At 39.2% G+C, this 17,865-nt stretch overlaps 1 protein-coding gene across 1 annotated transcript in view; it reads right to left on the reverse strand.

The window, feature by feature from the left end:
* The window catches only part of SEC23A (SEC23 homolog A, COPII coat complex component), a gene marked incomplete at its 5' end in the record, with an annotated part of 71,019 nt that overhangs the window by 35,708 nt on the left and 17,446 nt on the right, over nucleotides 1–17,865 (reverse strand). Inside the window, 2 exon segments of the mRNA NM_001133206.1 lie at nucleotides 6,648–6,763; nucleotides 8,176–8,334. Of these exon segments, the coding sequence (NP_001126678.1) occupies nucleotides 6,648–6,763; nucleotides 8,176–8,334 (275 nt within the window).

Consider the following 17,865-nt stretch of genomic DNA (forward strand, 5'->3'; position numbering starts at 1 on the left):
GGAGTGCAGTGGCACAATCACGGCTCACTGCAGCCACAATCTCCTGGGCTCAAGTCATCCTCCTACCTCAGCCTCCCAAGTAGCTGGACTACAGGTTGCACCAACACGCCCAGCTAATTTTTTTGTTTTTTGTAGAGATAGGGTTTTGCCCTGTTGCCCAGGTTGGTCTTGAACTTCTGGGCTCAAACAATATGCTCACCTCGGGCTGCCAAGGTGCTGGGATTACAGGCATGAGCCACCCACCCGGCCCATTCTCACTCTTAAAAACGAGTACGTGTGTGTATGTATATGCATGTATTGTCTGTGTCACATGAAATATACATGTTATACCGAGCAAATGAGAATGGAAGAAAATTAAGAGGGTATTTTCACTTTATGCACTTATTTTAAATTTTTTTCAATAAGCATATACCCACTTTTTTAATTTAAAAAAATTTTAATATTAACTTGAAAGTTAAAAACTATTTTGATACCATTCCTTCTCTAATAGATTGGCAAAAATCAGTTTGACAGCAACATATTATGTTGGTGAGGCTATGGACTCTCATACACTTCTGCTGGGACTGCAAAATGGTACAATCCCAGTACAGAGCAACTTGATAATATCTAACAAAATTATATATGGATTTCCTCCTTAATCCAGCCACCCCACTAATAGTAATCTATTCCAAAGATACTCTAACAAAACAAAAACAGAAAAACAAAATATATTCGCAAGGTTATTCACTGAAGCACTATTTGTAACAACAAAAGTTTTTTTTTCCTTTTTCCCTTGTGTTTGAAATACTGTATTTCAAACACAAACTCAGAATAACAGAAAACTGAAAACAATCCAAATAATCATGTAATTAGAGACTAGTTGAAAAATATTACATCCACACAATGGAGTCGTACACTGCTACAGACTGATTTCTAGGATATAAGTGAAAAACACAAAGAGGAGAAAGATGTATAAAATATTGTTCATATGATACACATATGCATACAAATATTTAGATACACTTGCTCACATTTTTAAAATATTTAAAGTATTAAACATCAATAAAAGATACAATCAAAAATTAAAATAGGCAAAAGAATAAAACTGATGTGTGATAACTAATTGACCATAATTTTACTTTTGATATTATTAGAAGTTTTTATGTTATCTCTGACGCTTATTAGAAATTGTATCCTTTTAAATTTTTTAATGTTACTGGTACATAAATTTATAATTAAACTTTGTACACTGACCTTGATCCAGAAGTCTTGCCAACTTCACATATTAACACCAATAGTTTATAGATTCTTTCAGATTTTCTACAAACATGTTATCTATGATGATCTAAGTCATCATTATACCTGATAATACATCCTAGATTAATGACAATTTATACCACCCCATTTCTCTGCTCCCTTTTACAGTAAACCTCTATGAAGGAATTGTCCAAACCCTTACATCTATCTTGCAAATATATACAAAATCCAACTACTTCCCACCATCTGTGCTACCATCACTTGGTATTCTTACATCCCTATACTCTACTAACGACAAATGAAGTCAGCGATCCTTTTAAACTATTAAGTCAGATCATAAAACTCCTCTGTTGAAAACTCTCCAATGCCTTCCCATCTCACTCAAGGTAAGTCCAAAGCCCTTTAAAAACGTAAAAGGACTTTGTAACCTACCCTCCTCACTCACTCCATTCCAGCTACTTTGTTCTCCTTGCTATTTCTCAACATCACAGGTACATTCTCTTTTTTATTATTATTTTTTGAGCCCAGGTCTCACTCTGTCACCCAGGCTGGAGTGCAGTGATGCAATCATGGCTCACCACAGCCTCGACTTCCCAAGCTCCAGCAATCCTCCCACCTCAGCCTCCCAAGTAGCTGGGACCACAGGCACACACCACCATGCCCAGCTAATTTTTGTATTTTTGGTAGAGACAGGGTTTCACCATGTTGCCCAGACTGGTCTCAAACTCCTGAGCTCAAGCAATCCACCCACCTCAGCCTCCCAAAGTGCTAGGATTACACAGGTGTGAGCCACAGTGCCTGGCCCCAGGTACATTCTCAACTTTGTACTTGCTATTCCTCACTTGGAACACTCTTACTTCATATATGCATATGGCTCACTCTCACTTGCTTACATCTTTGCTAAAATATCACCTTCAATAAGGCTCTGCCTATTCATCCTATTTAGAACTGCAGACCCCAATTCTTCTTTCCTGACCTTTTTTTCTTCCCAATGCTATCACCATCTGACATCCTATCTACCATACTTATCCTATCTCCTCTCATTAGAACTGTACTAACATGTGGCTAGTTAAATTTAAATGTAAAGCAATTAAAATTAAATTTTAGTTCCTCAGTCATACTTGCTACATTTCAATGGGACAGCACAAAGAATATATCCATTGCGAAATTATATGGAAGAGCCCTGCACTAGAAGATAAGCTCCATGAGGGCAAAGATTTTTACGTTTAGTTCACTGCTTTACTTGCAGTGCCTTGAGCAGTTTGCTACATAGCAGGTGCTCATTCATATTTATTAGATGAATGAATTAAATAAATAAACCTGAGAAAGTGTTGACATATCTGATGGATTTTTAAGCCTAATTAAATTATTTCAAAAATAATAACTGCTTATGGAAGAGGAAAGAACACATCCCAGATCATTCTATGAAAACAGTTACCCTGATGCCAACACCAAACAAAAGAAAACTACAGGCCAGTATCTCCTATGAAGACAGATGCAAAAATCCTCAACAAAATGACAGCAAATTGAATTTAGCAATAATAAAAAGGATTACACACCATGACCAAGTGAGATTCATCCCAGAAATGCAAGGTAGGTTTAAAATCCAAAAATCAGTGCAATATACCATATTAATAAGGATAAAAGTCACATGATCATATCAATAGGTATAGAAACAGCATTTAACAAAATCCCAAAAACACATTTTCATGAGAGTTTTTGGAAGGGAACTTATTCAATCTGATGAAATCCACAGCTAATACCTTCTAATGGTAGAAGACCAAACAGGGCTGGGCGCTCATGCCTATAATCCCAGCACTTTGGGAGGCAATGGCAGGTGGATCACCTGAGGTCAGAAGTCTGAGACTAGCCTGACCAACATGGTGAAACCCCGTCTCCACTAAAAATACAAAAATTAGCTGGGCGTAGTGGCGAATGCCTGTACTACTCAGAGGCAGCAGAATCACTTGAACCCAGGAGGCGGAGGTTGCAGTGAGCCGAGATCGTGCCACTGCACTCCAGCTTGGGTAACAAGAGGGAAACTCCGTCTCAAAAAAAGAAAGAAAAAGACTAAACGACTTGCCCCAAAGATCAAGAACAACACAAGGACATTCACTCTCACATTTTTAATCCTGTACTGGACATTCCAGCCAGGGCAATTAGGCAAGGAAAAGAAAAAGCATGCAGATGGGAAGGAAGAAGTAAAACAATACCAATTTGCAGATGGCATGATGTTATATAGGGAAAATCCTAAGAAGTCCACAGAAAAACTATTAAAACTAATAAACAAGTTCTGCAAGGTTGCAGGGGGTAAAATCAACATATAAAAATCAATTGTTGGCCGGGCACAGTGGCTCATGCCTGTAATCCCAGCTCTCTTTGGTAGGCCAAGGCAGGCAGATAACTTGAAATAAATATGAAAATTAGCCAGGCATGGTGCTACACGCCTGTAATCCAGATACTTGGAAGGGTGAGGCACAAGAATCTGCTGAACCTGGGAGGCAGAGGTTGCAGTGAGCTGAGATCACACCACTGCACTCCAGCCTGGGCAACACAGCGAGACTCTGTCTCAAAATAAAAAAATTTAAAAATTTTTAAAAATCAAGGCTGGGCACAGTGGCTCAGGCCTGTAATCCTAGCACTTTCGGAGGCCGAGGAGGGCAGATCACAAGGACAGGAGTTCAAGACCAGCCTGGCCAACATGGTGAAACCCAGTCTCTACTAAAAATACAAAAACAAATTAGCCGGGCATGGTGGCAGGCGCCTGTAGTCCCAGCTACTTGCGCTGAGGCAGGAGAATCGCTTGAACCCGGGAGGTGGAAGTTCCAGTGAACCGAGATCACGCCACTGCACTCCAGCCTGGGCGACAGAGCGAGACTCCATCTCAAAATAAAAAAGAAAGAAAAAGCATGAACTAGGTTTCATCAAAATTTAAAACTTTTGTGCTGCAAACAATATGATCAAGAAAGTGAGGGAGGCCGGGCAGGGTGGCTCACACCTGTAATCCCAGCACTTTAGGAGGCCGAGGTGGGTGGATCTCTTGAGGTCAGGAATTCGAGACCAGGCTGGCCAACATAATGAAACCCTGTCTCTACTAAAAATACAAAATAGTCGGGTGTGGTGGTGCACACCTGTAATTCCAGCTACTGGGGAAGCTAAGATAGGAGAATCACTTGAACCCAGGAGGCAGAAGTTCCAGTGAGCCTAGATCACACCACTGCACTCTAGCCTGGGCGACAAAGTGAGACTGTGTCAAAAAAAAAAAAAGTGAGGGAAAAAACGTATAAGAGAAAATACCTGTAAGTCATATATCTGATAAAGGGATTTATATCCAAATAACAAAGTATTTTAACTCAATAAAAAGAAAATCAATAGCCCAAATTAAAAATGGGTGAAGAATCTGAATAGACATTTCTCCAAAGATATACACATGGCCAGTCAGCACATAAAAAGATGCTCAACATCATTAGTCTTCAGGGAAATGCAAATGAAAACCACAATGAGATATTACTTCACACCCACTAGGACAGATATCATCAAAAAGACAGACAATAAGCTGGGCATGGTGGCTCACACCTGTAAACCCAGCACTTTGAGAGGCAGAGGCAGGAGGATCGAGCCCAGGAGTCCGAGATCAGCCTGGGCAACAAAGTGAGACCCCGTCTCCACACAAAAAAAGTATTAATAATTAGCTAGGTGTGGTAGCATGTGCCTGTAGTCCCCGCTACTCAGGAGGCTGAGGTGCGAGGATTCCTTGAGCCCTGGAAATTGTGGCTACAGTGAGCTATGACTGCACCCTGCACTCCAGCCTCGGTAACAGAGAAAGACCCCATCTGAAAAAAATTAATTAAAATAAAGTGCTGACAAAGATGTGGAGAAACTGGAATCCTCATACTTTGGTAATGGGAATTTAAATTGGTACAGTCACTTGGGAAAACCATTTGACAGTTCCTCAAAATGTTAAGGACAGATTACTACATGACGCAACAATTCTGCTCCTAGATATATACCTAAGAGAAACAAAAACATAATCTCCACACTAAAACTTGAACACGATGTTCAAAGGACCATTATTCACAGTAGCTAAAAAGTGGAAATGAAATGTTCATTAACTGATGGATTCCTAAACAAAATGTGGTGCAACCATCAAATGGAATACTATTAAATGCACTTTGACCCCTTGTTCCCTTTTTACTCAGCAATAAAAATACAATAAAATAAAATATTAGTATATTCGTCTGGATGAACCTTGAAAACATTATGTTGAGTAAAAGAAACCAATCACAAGGGACCATTTGATTCCCTTCTTTTTGAAACAGAGTCTCACTTTGTGGCCCAGGCTGGAGTGCAGTGGCACAATCTTCTTGGCTCACTGAAACCTCCACCTCCAGGTTCAAGTGATTCTCCTGCCTCAGCCTCCTGAGTAGCTGGGATTACAGGCATGTGCCACCACGCCCGGCTAATTTTTGTGTTTTTTAGTAGAGATGGGGTTTCACCATGTTGGCCAGGCTGGTCTTGAACTCCTGACTTCAGATAATCCTCCCACCTCCGCTTCTCAAAGTGCTAGGATTACAGTTGGGAGCCACAGTGCCCGGCTCTGATTCTTCTTTTTTTTTTTTTTTTTTTGAGACAGAGTCTAACTCTATCGCCCAGGCTGGAGTGCAGTGGCATGATCTCGGCTCACTGCAACCTCTGCCACCCGGGTTCAAGCAATTCTCCTGCCTCAGCCTCCCGAGTAGCTGGGATTACAGGCGCCTGCCACCACGCCCGCCTAATTTTTGTATTTTTAGTAGAGACAGGGTTTCACCATCTTGGCCAGGCTGGTCTTGAACTCCTGACCTCATGATCTACCTGCCTTAGCCTCCCAAAGTGCTGGGATTACAAGCGTGAGCCACCGCACCCAGCCTCTGATTCCATTTTATAAAATATCCAGAACAGGCAATTATCAGCTGTCTATGGATGAGAGAGTGGCGAGAAGAAAAAGGAGGGAGTAATGGGAAGTAACTGCTAATGGGAACATAGTTTCTAGGGTAATGCAAATGTTCTAAACAAATTATGGTGATGGCTGTGCATCCTGAAAATATACTAAAAGCATCAAACTGTACATTTTAAATGGTAAGTTTATGGTATGTGAATTTTATCTCAAAAATGCTGTTAAAGTAATAAATCAAAATAATGACCAAGATATCAAAGTGAGCTTTAGAAACAGGGTTGGACCTTTATAATTCCATATTTTTAAACAAATTTAAAAGTGTGCTTTACTGAAAGGAATATCAAAAACCACTAACAGATGTGTTGCCCTGAAGTAGTGGGAAGATGACACTTTTCCCTAAACGGTCATTATTGGTTTTTATCAGTAAATGTCATCATTTGCTTATAATTACAAAAACTGTAAAAATTTAAATACATACCCAGTAAGGTTGGGACAGCATTTCATCTCCAGGAGACCTGTCTGATCTAATGCACACGCATAGATATCAATAACATGGCCAGTTGTAGCAGCTCGATTAGCCAATGCTTCAAAATGCTACAAAAGATTTTTCTAATTAAAATAATATACAAAATTGTCCTATAAATCTTTTTTCCATTAACAGATCAAAATGATCTGAGAAGGACTAAAAGAATAACTCATAATTTAAATTATGATTTGTTATGTAACTTTCTGTAATGTTAATAAAATTATACAGCAACTTCTGTGAGTCTGACATTTTCACAGTTTTCTTCCTTAAAAGCCACTCTTTCTAGATAAACCCCTAAATGAAGCCAAACTTAAAGAAAGGCATATTGCATATCTTGTTCTTCATACATAAACATAGCAGAAAAACAACAGGCTGGGCGCGGTGGCTCACGCCTGTAATCCCAGCACTTTGGGAGGCCGAGGCAGGCAGATCACGAGGTCAGGAAATCGAGATCATCCTGGCTAACACGGTGAAACCCCGTCTCTACTAAAAATACAAAAAATTAGCCGGGCATGGTGGCGGGCACCTGTATTCCCAACTACTTGGGAGGCTGAGGCAGGAGAATGGCATGAACCCAGGAGGCGGAGCTTGCAGTGAGTGGAGATCGTGCCATTGTACTCCAGTCTGGGCAACAGAGCGAGACTTTGCCTCAAAAAAAAAAAAAAGAAAAACAACAGAGAACTCTCTTTCCTAGCTAAATCCATACCCAAGTAACAAAAACATCCAAAAATAGAGAAAATACAAAAAGCAGTAAGATAAATGAATCTAAAACCTTTTTTGAAGCTGTAACCAAGAAAAATTCCAAGCTCAAAAAGGAAATTAGTTGGCAAGAAAGAAAAGCAACCACTAACCGTGGCAAAAATTATGTCATAAATTACTTTTAAAAATATAATACTGATGATGACTATCAAAAAATACATGATACAGCACAAACCAAACTAAAACTGAACTCTAGAGAATTAAAAAATTAAGAGATATTAACAAATAGAATGAATATAAGAGAGTCAAAGATCAACATTAGTGAAATGTACTTACACAAACCCAAAAAACGGGAAGTTAGATGAACATAAAACAACTGACAAGAAAATGATGGACTATTTAAGCTATGAACAATATTCATATCTAAAGGAAAAATTAAGGACTGCTTCTTGGAAATGAAAAACTGAAAAATGTAAAAACAACTTTTCCTAAATAGACATTCTTTAACATGAATATTTAAAAAGGCATAGAATGTTTCTCTCAGTAATAATTTTTAAGGAGATACCTACTGACACGTACTATGAAGTGTTTAAATATTTCAAACCAGAAAAATTACAACAAATTATCAAGAAAAAATGAATATTTCTCCAATTCTGAATAGCAGTTATAGTATCAAACTGTATAATACCAATTTCTATCAAAAACTATTTGTATTCTTCTTCTGCCAGCAAATGAATATCTGTTTTCTAATAAGGCAAAAATATTTAAAAATCGAAATTACCTTAGTTCCCTTTTTAACATATTTGGCATTGTCTTTGTCAATGTCATGCCACGATCTTATAGGTGTCTTCAACTCATCTCCAACCACCATTCCAGGCCCCTGAGTAGCAGGACCGCCAATGAACATCATGATACGAGCACCAGTGTTGGGAAAAGTACACTATTGACAAAAAAGTCAAGAGTTTAAAAGAAAACATATGAATATACATTTCTGATAATAATTTTTTATATATTCCTTCTAAATAAGAGAAAAGCATGTATTTTCTAAGAAATAAAATAATCAAATGTTTACAATAAAATTTAAAAACAAAGGTATCTGAACAACTTTCTTTTAAAATCCTATGGTATATAGTAGTACATTCCTAATTCTAAACTAATCTATGAGCCTAATCCCTATAAACATGGATATTTCTCCTGCTTTACTCATCTTAGACCGGGAAGAGTAGAGAGAAAAGTGGAAGAGTGAACATCTTCTTTTGTTTTGTTTTGGGTTTTTAATTTTTTTTTTTTTTTTTTTTACTTTTTTTTTTTTTTTTAGAGACAAGGTCTCACCATGTTGCCAACACTGGACTTTAACTCCTGGGCTCAATTGATCCTCCCACTTGAGCTTTCCAAGTAGCTGGAATGAGAAGCACATGCCACTGCACCTGGCTCTTCTATTTTTTTGTTGGTGTTTTACTTTTGTTTTTGATGTTTAGAACACAAGTATCATAGAACAACAAAAAAAAAGGCCAGGCGTGGTGGCTCACACTTGTCATCCCAGCACTTTAGGAGGCTGAGGCGGGTGGGTCACCTGAGGTCAGGAGTTCAAGACCAGCCTGGTCAACATGGTGAAATCCCATCTCTACTAAAAATACAAAAAATTAGCCGGGCATGGTGGCAGACGCCTATAGTCTCACCTACTCAGGAGGCTGAGGCAGGAGAATCGCTTGAACCTGGGAGGTGGAGGTCGCAGTGAGCCAAGATCACGCCACTGCACTCCAGCCTGGGCAACAAGGTGAGACTTCGTCTCAAAAAAAAAAAAAAAAGAGGCTGGACGCAGTGGCTCACGCCTGTAATCCCAGCACTTCGGGAGGCTGAGGTGGGTGGATCACCTGAGGGCAAGAGTTCAAAACCAGTCTGGCCAACATGGTTGAAACCCTGTCTCTACTAAGAACACAAAAATTAGCTGGGCATGGTGGCACATGCCTGTAGTCCCAGCTACGCAGGAAGCTGGGGAAGGAGAATTGCTTGGACCCAGGAGGTGGAGGTTGCAGTGAGCCAAGATTGTACCACTGCACTTTAGCCTAGGCAATGGAGCAAGACTCCATCTCAAAAAAAAAAAAAAAAAAAAAAAAAGAAAGAGGCCCGGCACGGTGACTCACACCTGTAATCCCAGCACTTTCAGAGGCCAAAGCGGGTGGATCATGAGATCAGGAGTTCAAGACCAGCCTGGCCAATATGGTGAAACCCTATCTCTACTAAAAATACAAAAAATTAGCCGGGCATGGTGGCAGGCGCCTGTAATTCCAGCTACTTGGGAGGCAGAGGCAGAGAATTGCTTGACGCCAGGAGGTGGAGATTGCAGTGAGCCGAGATTGTGCCACTGCACTCCAGCCTGGGCAACAGAGTGAGACTCTGTCAAAAAAAGAAAGAAAGAGAAACAGAGAGAGAGAGAGAGAGAGAAAAAAAGTATGCATGACTTACACTTCTAGTCCAAATTAATGGATTGAATACCCCAATCTACTTCCCCTTCCTCACAAGATGTCAATGAAATAAGAGAAAAGTTGTTTTAGGTGGATCACTTGAGGCCAAGAGTTCAAGACCAGCCTGGCCAACATGGCAAAACCCTGTCTCTACTAAAAAAAATACAAAAATCAGCCAGGTGTGGTAGCGCACACCTGTAATCCCAGCTTCTTGGGAGGCTGAGGCAAGAGAATTGCTTGAACCCAGGAGGTGGAGGTTGCAGTGAGCCAAGATCACACCACTGTACTCCAGCCAGGATGACAGAGTGAGACTGCGTCTAAAATAAAATAAAGTAAAATTAAAAATAAATAAATAGGCCAGACACCGTGGCTCATGCCTCTAATCTCAATATTTTGGGGATCCAAGGTAGGAGAATCACTTTAGCCCAGGAGTTCAAGGTCAGCCTGGGCAACAAAGAGAGACCTTGTCTCAAAAAAATAAACAAATAACAAAATTATTTGGGCATGATGGGACATGCTATAGTCCCAGCTTCTCAGGAGGCTGAGGTGGGAGGATTGGTTGAGCCCAGGAGTTCGATGCTGCAGTCAACCATGATCATGCCACTGCACTCCAGCCTAGGCAACAGAACTAGACTCTGTCTCAAAAAAAAAACAAAAAGTACATAAAATTTAACGATAGGAAATAATGCAAGCAGTAGATCAGAAATTTTGAGGAATTCAAACAATAAATTGTACTGGATTATCAAAAGAATCAACAAAACATATCACAGATATCAAAAGTAAGCCCCAGATCTTCCCAAAGGAGGATGCCCAAAAAGCTCCATATTTGGAGTCAAAAAATACAAAAAGCAGCAATGGACCAAAAAAGAAACAGTGTGTATCTATACCTCCAGATACAGCAGCTGATGACAGATTCTACCATCAGCAATTCCTAAGAACTGCTCTCTGTAGAAAGTAGGCCATCTGCCTGGAGAAGGGTCTTTGCATGAAAATTAGAGGCTGAGAGACACAGAACCAAGCACATGTTACAACGGATATCACAACAAACATGTCAACTCTCAAAAGTTTCTGGAACTAAAAGCATTAAGAAAATTTTTAAAACCTCAATGGATGGGCCAAAAAGCATGTCTGAAGACTGAGCTAGAAATATGGAAAACAAAGCTGAGGAAATCTCATATAAATAGGAGCAAAGAAAGATATGAGGAAAAAAATAAATATATGAAGAGATATAGAGGTCCAGCATCAATGTAACAAATATAGAATAGAAAAAGAGAAATAAATTAAGCTGAAGAATGACAATATTCTTCAGAATTAAAGGGTCTACCAAAACCAAACATAATTAAATAAAGAAAAAATCAAACCTAAATACAGCCTAACAAAATTTCAGAACTCCAAAATTAAAGAGAATATTCTAAAAATGTCTAGTGAAAAAATAAGTTTCCTAAAAAAAGAACAAGAATGAGACTACATCCAATTATCATCAATAAACTATATGTCTATGTCAGAACACTAGAGAGGAATGACTTGAATTTCCAAGTGAAGATTATTTTGAAACTAGAATTCTATAGCCACCCAAACTACCAATGAAATGAGAGGGCCATTTTTTTTAATGTTTGAATATAGAGGAACTCAGAATATTTATAAGAAACAAAAGAGCAACTGGGTATCATCCAAAGGAAGTCACAGGACCTAGAAAAAAATGTAAAAGATATCCTATGACTTTTATATATGAAAGTATCCTTCTCCGTGTATAATCGCTCTACATTCCACAATTAATATTTGTATTCTCATATTAGAAATGCTATTTTAGCTCTAATTTCTATAAGTAGCTATTGGACAAAATAGACTACATTTTTCAACCTACACTACAGCTTCAGAACAGAATGTAAATGATATAAACTTCATGATAATTTTTAAAGTCCTATGATTAGCCCGGCACAGTGGCTCACACCTGTAATCCCAGCACTTTGGGAGGCTGAGGTGGGCAGATCACCTGAGGTCAGGAGTTCGAGACCAGCCTGAATAACATGGTGAAACGCCTGTCTCTACTAAAAATACAAAAATTAGCCAGGCATGGTGGCGGGTGCCTATAATCCCAGCTACTTGGGAGGCTGAGGCAGGAGAATCGCTTAAACCCAGGAGGTGGAGGCTGCAGTGAGCTGAGATTGTACCACTGCACTCCAGCCTGGGCAACAACAGCAAAACTCCATCTAAAAAATAAATAAATAAATAAATAAATAAATAAATAAAATCATATGGTTAACCAATCTAGAGAACAAGGAAAGTTGTCTTCTACTTATTTGTATACACCATTGCATATTGTTTGAATGTTTTGACAAGGTATGATTATTACTTCTATAGCTTTCTTAACTAATAACAAAAATACCCTCTTCATTCTGGGTGTTTGAGATAATAGCAGTCATGTAAAGCTGAAAAAATGAAGAAAAGAGCAAATAAAACTATATACAGATACTTTCATAAAACTATGACACAAAGAACATCCAAACTTCAAATTTCCTATAACTGGGGGAAAAAAAACCCACTAAATCCCCATGAACTATATCTCTCATGCTCTCATTGCAAGTCTCCAAAAAGATCAAGGGCAGTTAGGGAAGAAGTACATGGAAGACAGAAGAGGGAAACAAACAGCAGGCCTAGAAAAACGACTACAGATTCAAATGATAACTTGGTAAGAGGCACTAAAGAAAAGAAAAAAACCAAGAGAATGAAAATGAAATAAAGAAATAAAAAAGATGGCAGAAATAAAAAGCAAGCAAAGAAGAGTCAATTTATATGTAATGGCAGTTGTTTTTTTTCTTTTGAGGCAGACTCTTGCTCTGTCGGCCAGGCTGGAGTACAGTGACATGATCTCGGCTCACTGCAACCTCTGTCCACGGGTTCAAGCAATTCTCCTGCCTCAGCCTCCCAAGTAGCTGGGATTACAGGCGTGTGCCATCACTCCCGGCTAATTTTTGTATTTTTAGTAGAGACGAGGTTTCACCATGTTGGCCAGGCTGGTCTCGAACTCCTGACTTCAGGTAATCCACCTGCCTCGGCCTCCCAAAGTGCTGGGATTACAGGCATGAGCCACCGCGCCTGGCTGGGAGTTCTTAAATAAAATAAAACAATGGAACAAAACTACTATTTAAAGCTATAAGACAACTTTATAGGAAAAAATACATATAAAGAGGGCCTACCACATACTAGAGAAAATTAACCTGCAACAAAAACTCTACAAGATAAAAAAAAATTCCTCAAGACCTTCAAGCAAAATGATCAAATAATTTACAAGGTCAAGAAAATAAGGCTGGTATCAGCCTTCTCAAAAAACATCAGCCAAGATGGGAGGATCACTTGAGACCAGGAGTTTGAGACCAGTCTGGGCAACATGGCAAGACTCTGTCTCTACAAATTTAAAAATTAGCTGGGCATAGTGGCATAAGCCTGTAGTCCCAGCTACTTGGGAGGAGTCTGAGGCTGGAGGACTGCTTGAGACCAGGAGTTTGAGGTTGCAGTGCTGCAGTAAGCTGTGATCACGTACTGCACTCCAGCCTGAGCAACAGAGGCTCTGTTTTTAAAAAAAAAAGAAAAAAGAAAAAGAAAAAAAAACACACATCAAGGTAAGAACACAATGAAAAAGCATTTTCCAAAAACTTCAGGAAAAAAAAATTAGAACCAAGGCTTCTTATATCCAACCAAACTATTCTTCAACTATCAGCACCATAGGAAAAAAGTTTAAACATTCAACAGCCCAGGAAATTCTATACTCTTAAGTCTTCTTAAGAAATTTACTAGAAGATACAAATAAAACTTACAGCAAAGAATAACATAATCACACTAAGGGCAGTGGAGAGTGAACACTAATGTTCACTTAACTTTTGAACATTATATTTTGTACTATATATTCTCAGAACATTAAACAAATACTGAGCTCTAACTCCTAACCTTCTTTCTAACAGATGTATGAGCTAGAAACTCTGAAACTATTCTATATATTCTAGGACTGAGCAAATAAGTAAATATATTTGATAATGGGAGCAGGTTTCTCATAGAGAATGAGTTACAAATATGGAAAAGCGGGAAGGATAGAATAAACCCTGTGGTATTGAATTGAACATACCTGAAAGAATCACTCATTTTTAATATTTTTTTTTATTTTAATAGAGATACAGATGTATATTGGAGTATGTAGATATATATGCACACACATATACTTATGATTTTATATACATATATAGATACATATATATGCACATACATCTTTTTCTTAGCTCCATCCACTGGGACCTAGAATTAATGACACCCACGGTAAGGGTGCACATGAAACATTACCTTCTTGGTAGAACCAAGGCTGAAAGGAAACTAGGGCTCCTAAATGGTTCATTTCAGGTCCAGAGCAGGAAAAGGATAAGATGAGCCCTGAACAACTTACTATACCAGAAAGGAAGTATTTAGGCAAACATGCGGCATTTAATAAGGACCCAGAAGCAGCTTGAAGAGGCTCCCATTAGCCAAATCGGGGAAAACTTAAGCATCAAAGTAAATAATGATAGTAAAGGAATATATCTTGTTGTATAAAATAAGAATGTAAGAATCCACCCAGTGTGTATTCTGTATGTATTTACATATATATATGTGTGTGTGTGTGTATGTAAGTTTATATATATATAAATACGTAAATGGGAGAGGAAAGAAAGCTCTTCCTGAAGTAGAAAGCCAATTAATGAATGTAGAAATGATGGAATTAGAAAGCCACTATTTGGCATGCATCATAATAATAATAATTGATCAGAAAAGAATCATCAATGGATGCTAAACTAGTGGGTAAAAGTTTGCTGAGTACACTGGTTATTCACATATTTTCAAGGTATCTCCTAATAAGATATTTATAATTACAATAGGAAAACCTGTAACTTTACAGTGGCAAAAACAACCTTAACCAAGTAAGGAAAGTTAACATCAGCAGTAATGAAACAAATCAACATGGGGGTTCCTAATATTGTGCAATGTTTATTAATTACAAAGGGGTAAAAAAAGAGTAATTTTAAAATGGAGAGCCCTGGCAGATACAACCTTAATGAATGACCAAAGTGAATATCATCAGCAATGGAACAAATGAAAACCATGTGCCACCTGTAAAATGCAACAGTAAGAACACAGCAGTACTTCTGTGACATTCCTCCCAAAGATGCAAGGCCTGAATCAAATTACGAGGATACTTCAAGACAAACTCAAATTGAAGAACGTTTTACCAAATAACTGGTCCGGATCTTCCAAAGTGTCAAGATCAGGAAAGACTGAGGAACTGTTCCAGGCAGAAGGAGAGTAAACAGATATAGCCATAAATGCAGGACTGAACTTAAATCCTTTCAGTAAAGGAAATTATTGGGACAACTGGCAAAATTTGAATGGGGTCTGAGAATTAGCTGGTAGTAATGTATCAGTGTTAACATTTTGATTTTAATAGTTTTATATTGTGGTTATATAGGAGATTATCCTGGTTCATAGGAAATATAAAGTTTCAAGGGGTTGGGACTATCGTATCAGCAACTTAATCTTGTGAAAGGAAAATAAGTCTTGGGACCCCAAAATCATTAAACTAAAGGGAAAAGTCAAGCTGGAAACTGCTTAGGGCAAACCTGCCTCCCATTCTATTCAAAGTCATCCCTCTGCTCAGTAAGATAAATGCATATCTGATTGCTCCTTTGGAGAGGCTAATCAGAAACTCAAAAGAATGCACCCACCTGTGTCTCTCACCTACCTGTGACCTAGAAGCCCCTCCCTGCTTGAGTTGTCCCACCTATCTGGACGGAACCAACATACATCTTACATATGTTGATTGATGTCTCATGTCTCCCTAAAATTTATAAAACTAACTGTGCTCTGACCACCTTGGATGCATGTCATCAGGACCTCCAGAGGCATGCATCCTCAGCCTTGGCAAAATAAACTTTTTTTTTTTTTCTGAGATGGAGCCTCGCTCTGTCACCCAGACTGGAGTGCAGTGGCGCGACCCCGGCTCACTGCAACCTCTGACTTCCAGGTTCAAGTGATTCTCCTGCTTCAGCCTCCCAAGTAGCTGGGACTACAGGCGCCTGCCACCACACCCGGCTAATTTTTTTGTATTTTTAGTAAAGACAGGGTTTCACCATGTTGCTCAGGCTGTTCTCGAACTCCTGACCTCAAGAGATCCACCCACCTCGGCCTCCCACAGTGCTGGGATTACAGGCATGAGCCAACACACCAAGCCCAAAATTAACTTTCTAAATTAACTGAGACTGTCTCAGATATTTGGGGTTCACAATCTCAAATAGTTTGGAGAAAAAAATTATTTATACACTTCTTGCATCTTTTCTGTAAATTTGACAGCATTTCAAATTTTTTTAAAAACATTTAAAAAAACTATTTTGTTTTGTTTTGTTTTGTTTTTGAGAGGGAGTCTCTCTCTCTTGCCCAGGCTGGAATGCAGTGGCATGATCTCAGCTAACTGCAACCTCCGCCTTCCGGGTTCAAGCGATTCTCCTGCCTCAGCCTCCCGAGTAGCTGGGATTACAGGCATGCACCACCACGCCCGGCTAATTTTTTTTTTTTTTTGTATTTTTAGTAGAGACGGGGTTTCACCATGTTAGCTAGGATGGTCTCAATCTCCTGACCTCGTGATCCACCCACCTCAGCTTCCCAAAGTGCTGGGATTACAGGCATGAACCACTGTGCCCAGCAACTATTTTGTAATTCTAAAGCTAAGATATGTATAGTATAAAATTTTCAAATTCTACTAAAACTCCACTTATTGTATCACTGTTAACATCTGGGTGAACTTCTTTCCAGAATCATATCTGTACAGGATATATACAAAACAATATACAAGACAATACACTGGAGGAAAACACTTCACATAGATAAAATCATACACTCACTGTCCTATAACCTGATTTTTTTTCACTCAATATTATCTTGTACATACCATTTCCTACAATACTGTGAAATATATTTTTTTCCTCTCCTTTCCTCACACACAGCTCCTAAAAGCCTTGGAATCTGTAGAATGATAAGAGTACCTTTTGTTTTTTGTTTCTGTTTTTTGAGACGGAGTCTCATTCTGTCACCCAGGCTGGAGTACAGTGACACTATCTCAGCTCCCTGCAACCTCCGCCTCTTGGGTTCAAGCAATTCTCCCTGCTTCAGCCTCCCAAGTAGCTGGGATTACAGGTGCCCGCCACCATGCCTGGTTAATTTTTGTATTTTTGGTAGAGATGGGGTTTTGCCATATTGGCCATGCTGGTCTCGAACTCCAGACCTCAGGTGATCTGCCCACCTCAGCCTCTCAAAGTGCTGGGATTACAGGCATGAGGTGCCCAGCCAAGAGTGCCTTTTGCATGCTAATAAAATGACTTCTAGATAGCTTCAAGATGGGGGCTGGTCACTGAAAAGGCGAAAGCATGATTAGAAGGTTGAGAATTTCAGTTCCACACCCTCAACCTCCAGAAGGAGAGAGGGGATAATGGCCAGTGATGTAATCATTCATGCCTATGTAATGAGCCTTCATGAAAAGCCAAAAGAACACAGTTTGGAGAGCTTCCAGACAAATGAATATGTGGAGGTTCCTGGAGGGTGGTGCCCCAGAGAAGGCACAGAAATTTGGAACCCCTTCTCCCACACCTCACTCTATGCATCTAGTCCATCTGACTGTTCATCTATAGTCTTCGTAATATCTTTATCATAAACTGAGAAACATAAAGCATTTCCTAGAGTTCTGTGAGCCATTCTAGCAAATTAATCAAACCCAAGGAGAGTGTCCAATTTACAGCCAGTCTGTCAGAAGTATAGGTGACAACCTACTACTTGTGACTGGCACTTAAGTCGGGGGCAGTATTGTGGGACTGAGCCCTCTATCTGTGAGATGTGATATTATCTCCAGTTAGATAGTATCAGAATTGAACTGAATTACAGGACACCCAGCTGGTATCGAAGGCAGAACTGTTTGGTTGGTATGTGGGGGGAAAACC

Source organism: Pongo abelii, chromosome 15 (assembly GCF_028885655.2).
Source record: "Pongo abelii isolate AG06213 chromosome 15, NHGRI_mPonAbe1-v2.0_pri, whole genome shotgun sequence".
Lineage (NCBI taxonomy): Eukaryota > Metazoa > Chordata > Mammalia > Primates > Hominidae > Pongo > Pongo abelii.